This window comes from Acanthisitta chloris, unplaced genomic scaffold, assembly GCF_000695815.1.
Source record: "Acanthisitta chloris isolate BGI_N310 unplaced genomic scaffold, ASM69581v1 scaffold16117, whole genome shotgun sequence".
NCBI classification, from domain to species: domain Eukaryota; kingdom Metazoa; phylum Chordata; class Aves; order Passeriformes; family Acanthisittidae; genus Acanthisitta; species Acanthisitta chloris.
The window spans coordinates 15,777-22,604 of record NW_008681105.1 but is presented as its reverse complement, the minus strand read 5'-3'; the positions used below and the strand labels follow the sequence as shown (position 1 = coordinate 22,604).

At 42.2% G+C, this 6,828-nt stretch overlaps 1 protein-coding gene across 1 annotated transcript in view; it reads left to right on the top strand.

The window, feature by feature from the left end:
* The first annotated feature begins 4,173 nt into the window (after positions 1-4,173).
* The window catches only part of QPCT (glutaminyl-peptide cyclotransferase), a 10,095-nt gene continuing 7,440 nt past the window's right edge, over positions 4,174-6,828 (top strand). Inside the window, exon 1 of the mRNA XM_009077979.1 lies at positions 4,174-4,317. Coding sequence (XP_009076227.1) covers positions 4,243-4,317 — 75 coding nt within the window. The 5' untranslated portion in view covers positions 4,174-4,242. The remainder of the gene's footprint in view (positions 4,318-6,828) is intronic.

Genomic DNA, 6,828 nt, shown 5'->3' with positions numbered 1-6,828 from the left:
CTCTGGAGAAGGTGAGTGCCTCTTGCCTCTCGCAGGGTGCAGAGCCGTGCCGGGAGGGGTGAGCGGCCGGGCGGGCATGCAGCCTGGGCGCGGGTGTGGATTTGGGCTGGGGTCACCTCCCGCAGGTGAGGATGGGGAACATGTCTCTTCCCTTCCCTCCAGCTGGTGGCTGCAGGAACAAATCCTGCTCTCGCGTTTGTCGCCTGAGCGATGCGTTTCGCTCTGCGGGGACAGGCAGAGAGAGCGATAGGTTTCCTCAGGGGCGCTTAGTGAATTTAAGGGGAAACCCGAACAGGATAAAAGGGATGAAAATCTGAAATTATACTCCGTATAACATTCTATTGTGCTCCCATTTTCACTGTCATTGTGGTGATTCAATGGGCAGCAGTCTAGTTTGGCAAGACAAGTAGTTCTTCCAGCAGGGAGACACATGTATCTAGGAGAAACGATTTAGGATGGTGCTGATAGCCACTACAAAATTGTTTTGAAAGGGATTAATACTCTTAACATGTCCTAGATGCTTACTATATTTTTCTGATTCAAAGTGGTCTGTGAACCAATGGCTTGAGATAACATTTAATTAACCAGTAAGCCTTAAACCACAGGTTTCTCTATGTAACAATTCTTAGTGGCCCATTGTGAAACACTAACATAGCTTTTTCATGAAGAACTAAACCACATGCAACAGGAGAGCATACAACTGCAAAACACTTTCAATGAAACATTGCCAAACAGAAAATATACTTCTAGGGCCCAACCTCAGGTGTTTGTAGAAGGGCTGAACTCAAAGTTCAGCCAGAAGCGACTGAACTCAACTAACTCAGTGCACTGTTCTCTTCACCCATAGATCAGAGTCCAGGACAAAGTGGCAAAATGAAGCTTCCTCCCTACCTTTCTCTTAATTTCCCCTTAGTCATTCCCCTTTCTCCTTGGTTTTATTCACTGCCCATTCAAATAAGTGTTGGGTTGTTTGTTGTTTTAGGTTGTGGATTTTTTAATGAGATACTTTTCCATTCTGTGCTGTTATTTGTATCTTGCTATCTAAATATAGCTCATTTAGAGAGTACATATCTGTAACATAATACATCTATATAATGCATGTGTATGTACATATATAAGTATGTAAGAATATGAGTCTATCTTTAGATATTAGTCAATGAACAAGCACGTAGCTTGTTTTTTTCAGCCCCCTTGAGTCCCATCAATACTCTTTAGCTCACTGCATTCCTACTAGTCAATCTACTTGCCAGTGCTGTTCCTATCATCTAACCACAGAACCATTGCATCTGACCTCCTCTGCCTGTGCACACACTAAGCAAGAACCACTTCCTCTTTCTTGTCAAATTCTTGTCCCTTCACACTTTTTGTCCTTTCCCCACAAAGGGATGTGTGAGCCAGAAGCTGTCTTACAGGTGAGCGTGGGCTGCTTGTAGAACTTGAAGTCTTGCAGTTTTATGCAGCTTTGTACAACAGGTTTAGTGACAACCCTGTCATAAATACATTGTTATGCCTCCCTGTTGTGGCAAAATAGGGATTGACCAACACTGTAAAGAATGAGTCACCCATAGATCTTATTCTGCTTCGCTTTTATTTCATAACCACTTTTGTAATTCCTGTCACTTCCCAAACTTGAAGATATCTCCATTATTAGAAATGGAAATTGATTCCTCTCTTCTGAAGTGTTTTCATACACTTGTACTTTAATAATAATAATGTTTCTTTGCAAAGTGAGTCAGTGACCCCAATTGCCAGGCAATGCTCTACAGCTGAAAGCAAGACGATTCCCCATTCTAACTGAACCCTTTCCTTGTTCAACTACAGACATTTTCTGAACTTCCTTAATTGAATCATCCTTCTACACTCTTCTGAAGTGCAGAGTTTTAGCTTTTCTCTCTTCCCTTACGCCCTGCTCCTCCTGAACAGAACATCTCCCTGACCTCTTGTCTCTCCCTTTTTTACACTGGTCTAAGTTCCACCTTACTGAGCTTCTAGTGTTTCAAGAAGCAGTTTATGCCACTTCTACAGTACAATTTCTAAACTCTTAATGAAAGAAGTTCTTTGTATCAGATGAAATGCAATTTTTCTTTAACCCATGTTTAACAAATTTGCTAGCATTAAAAATGTTAACTGCACATCCTAAAATTTGATGATCTCATAGTCTTAAAATTCAGCTTTAAACACTATATTGAAATTGGCATAATAAGAATTAGTGTCTTTGTGCCTCCAGTATACTTAATTTCACTAGTACACTGAAGTGGAATTAGAGGAAAGGTCCACACAGATAAACAGCTAGGAAAAGAGAGAACGATAGAATTAAATGTTTACAGTGAAATCTAGAAAATATTGTACCTGCTTTTCTCAGTACACACACAGAGTAGAAAAGAAGTCAAATAGTGAGGCAAACCCCATTTTTTAACAAGTCATCATTTAGGGGAATAAGACAATAGCTCATTACACCTGACTCTCCAGGTCAGTACACTTTCTGGCCAGTTAATGAGTTTTAGCTGTCATTTCAGGCACGTGTGAAATGGCACAAGAGTGAGTGGAAAAGGAGGGGAATGATTTTTTTTGTTAACATATACAATGATGCAGTTAAGTATAGACATCTTAAAATGTTGGTTTGATGCAGCAGCAGCCCAAGAGCATGTCAGCTGTTAAACATATTGAAGAAAGAAAAGTAATAAAATAGAAAATATCATTGTCCTACAGTATAAGCTATAGAGCACTCATGTTCCAGTTTCTCCTCTCTTTGCTCATCTCAACAGGGAGGAGGTAGGTAGGATACACTGAAGGATAGCAGGTCTGATCAATCATGTAAGGCAGACCGGGATTTTTCAGGAAGAGAGGAAGACAGGTCTAGAGGGAACACCCTATGATATAAATAAGGATTGGATATGATAGGAGCATCCTATGATAGTGCTTGAAATAGAAATCTATAGAACACCCAAAAATCTATAATCTAACTATCTACAACTACCTGAAAGGAGGTTGTAGCGATAGGATGAGAGGACATTGTCCCAAGCTGTGCCAGGAAAGGTTTAGGTTAGACATTAGGAGGAATTTCTTCACAGAAAGGGTGGTTAGACACTGGAGTGGACTGCCCAGGGCAGAGGTGGAGTCACCATCCCCAGAGGTGTTTATGGAAAGACTGGATGTGGCACTTAGTGCCATGGCCTAGTTGATATGGTGGTGCTAGGTCACAGGTTGGGCTTGATGATCTGAGAGGTCTTTTTCAACCTAGTTGATTCTGTGAAAAGCAGGAGTGGCTCTGGAGGTTCCTGAGGAGACTATTGCTAGAGATTGGATAGGTTCAAACCAGATGTCCAAAGAGGCATTTGAGATGTCCTTGGGGATCCCATCTGGCATTCGGCTACCACTACAGAACAGCACAGGGCTCTTGCACGTCAAAGACATGCATTTGCCAGCCCCATGAGGGTATGTCAGACGCTCTGGATCACCTGAAATAGCTCTAGTGGTGTACGCTTAGGCAACAGAAAAGAAGCCACTTGGGAGGTAGTTAACACAACTAGCAGTTGTCACAGGACATGAGCTGCCAGTTCTGAGGTTAACTCAGCTGATGCATACCCAGATACCCCTAATGAGCGGCACAGTGCTGTGTAAGCACACCCATACCACCACTGTGAGCAGAGGCCACGACGACACAGCTTCACTGTAGCTGGGAATGAGCTACCTCGTGCACTGCTTTGCTGTGAGTGCTGCACCTCATGACACAGACACAGCATAAAGCTACATGTGATTACTACTGAAAACAAAGCGTCCTGTGTTTGTCTCAATAGAAACCTCAGCCAAAGGTGGCAGGGTTGCAGACACTATGTATGTATGTAGGATTAAGATGTTAGGAAACAGAGAGCCCATTCATGAGTTGAGGTTTTACAGCTAGCTGCTAGGTTAAACTTTCTCCCATGTTTTTAATACTATCGTATTTTTCATGGAAATAAACGATACAGAGTATCTTTTAGTAGTATTACTTTCATCTTTAATAGTTACACTTTTGTCTGTAAATTTCTGAGTGAAAAGCTTTTTTAAATTGCTTCTTATTGTAAATCAAAGTAGCACAATACATCACATTTACTGTAATCCTGAAGAAAACTATGGTTAAAAAGACCTAGTAATAGTTACAGCAGTCTTTCCTTTCTCTGCCTTCTACAGTATTCTCATCAACCAAGAATTTTAGGCTCTGATGCTATTCAAAGAGTTGTGGCAAACACAGATGTCTCAGAAATGTGGCAGAATGATTTGCGCCCTATCCTGATAGAAAGATACCCTGGATCACCAGGACATGATGTCGTACGACAGGTAAGAAAACACCTCCTGAAAACCTCTAAGAACACCTGTTATTTATGTTCTGGTAGTGCCTTTGGTGGTCACTAAAGGGACAGTCACATTCTTTTCATTCAATAGGATGAACTCTATCATTGTTCAGTCTAGACTGCATAGAGCCTACAGGGCACAGCTTGCACTGTAGCTGACATTATTTCCCAGGGCTGCATAGCATGATGAAAAAAATAATCTTTTGTTTAAATCCATGTTTTAAATTGCAAAGCTTGCCTCAGGGTTGGTATCCAAACTGTAGCATTACAACTGTTGTACTTTCCCTCATGTTAGCAGGTTTTTGGTCACTGGTTCAAACACCCCAAGGCCATACATGGGGACGAAATAAATGACACACACCTTTTTGTGGAGACGTTCTGTGTGGTTACAGTCCTCTGGAGTGTTGCTTCAGGTGGGTGTATCGACACAGAAAGGGATCAGAGAGGCCCAAATGGGCAGGCAGATGAAATGTTCAACACAACAAAGAGCAGCAGTGGCCCACATACCACGCTAGCTCCACTGGCCCAAGCACAGCAGTGTGCTGATGCTGGGCTAACATACCCAGATTGCAGCTGGCCCCGAGCCAGTAAAGGCTCCAGCACATGGTTTTTGAGCCTCAAGGACTTACCACATGATTGGGTTGCTGCCCTGTTGGCACCTCGTCTCTGCATTCACAGTATGGGCATCTTCAGGACAGTGTGCCTTGCTGGCTCTGGATTACATTAGCCAAGAAGAAGACAAAAAATGTTAGAGCTCAGTTTACTAGAAGACATCCACAACATCTCACTAGCCTTCATCTACCCTTCAGGCAGTGACTCAGCAGCTCCAAAACACCCCTAACTACAATAAATTTGTTTGCCACTCTGCAATTGGTACACTGGAAAAACGCAGCTCTTTTATGCTTTCTCTGCGTGTGTGCATGTCTCTGTAGATGTAGTTTTGTGGTTTCTTTAGTGATGCTTTGGAAGGCAGCCAAATCACAGGGGAAAAAGCAAGAAAAACAAAAAACCAGCTGAGCCTAGGCTAGAAAACCACAAATCATGTTCAAAGTAGGATCATGTATTAAATTAGACCCCTACAAAAGGAAAAAAAGAAGAGTCCCCCCATTGTCAAAGCACAATGGAGTTTGAAGTGGATGACATTTCTTTGTTGAGACACAGAAAAAGCATCAGACTCCTTTAAGGGAAAAAGCTAGTGCCAACCACGGCTAGTGCACACTGGGAACTCTATCCAGGCCTATATATTCCCTGTTATCCATAATAGACATCCTTTGCTCTGCCTACAGATAGCAGATAGACCATGTGACGCCATAAAAGCTTTCAGAGGGTGACCACAAACAAAATGGAAGTTTGTTCCAGCATGAAAATTTATGGCAATGTTCCCACTGAGTTCACTAAGAGCAGGACAAGTCTTCAAGTCTGTTTTCCCCTTAGAGGCTTTTCCTAATGTTTACTTAAGGAGAGAGGAATCTGCCTTGAAGAAGCACTCTGGGGACCCATAAAAGTAAGTTGCTTAACAGAGATGTCCCTCTAATAAGAGTTAGCCAAAACTCTGGATGAACTAGAACTGTGATTGTTAGAGGTATTCTCTTCAGATGGGAAGATACCTAAAATGAATGATCTTTTTATAGATTAACTATCTTAATTCTTCTCTTTACACGAGCTACACTGACAGGATTTCATTTTTAAAATGTTGTTCTGAAATGTTTAATTCTTTCTTGAAACAGATCACGCCATCTCTTACAGCCTTGTAAACAAGTTATGTCACTTGAAAAGCAGATTTCTCACAGGAGCTAAAAAAGCATAAAAAGTCCAGTCACCTCACAGCAACCAACCAAAGTGACCAGTTTGGGTTTTTTAATGTTATGCTGCTGTAGTATCTATGTGTGGTAACTGTCAAAACAGACACGCCACAGTCTCTGCAGCCAATTCTGACTTTTAATTTAAGGGCACAGCTGAGTTTCAATTTGAAGAGGTAAACATTAAATCTGCCCTGGTTACACCTGAAAAAAACACTGGCCTGGAAACTCCAGAGATCAAGATTTTAACGTGTCACATTGTTGAGTAATCATTCAAATCCCCTTCAGACTCCAAAGACAGGAGTCAAAAGGGAGAAATGAAGAGTGAGCCAGTCAAAGGCTAAGGTTGCGGAGTTGTTGATTATTTTATATAGTGACATTACATTTTTTGCTATAAAATCTTATCCTTTGAAACACCCCAGTGCTGGGGCCAATACTGTTCAACACCTTTGTTGGCAACGTGGACAGTGGGACTGAGTGCACCCTCAGCAAGTTCACTGACAACACCAAGCTGTGTGGGGCAGTTGACATCTGGAGGGAAGGGATGTGCCATCCAGAGGGACCTTGACAGGCTTGAGAGGTGGAACAATGCAAACCCCATGAAGTTTAACAAAATGGAGTGCAGGGTCCTACATCTGGGCCATGGCAATCCCAGGCACACCTACAGGTTGGGTGGGGAAGTAATTGAGAACAGCAAT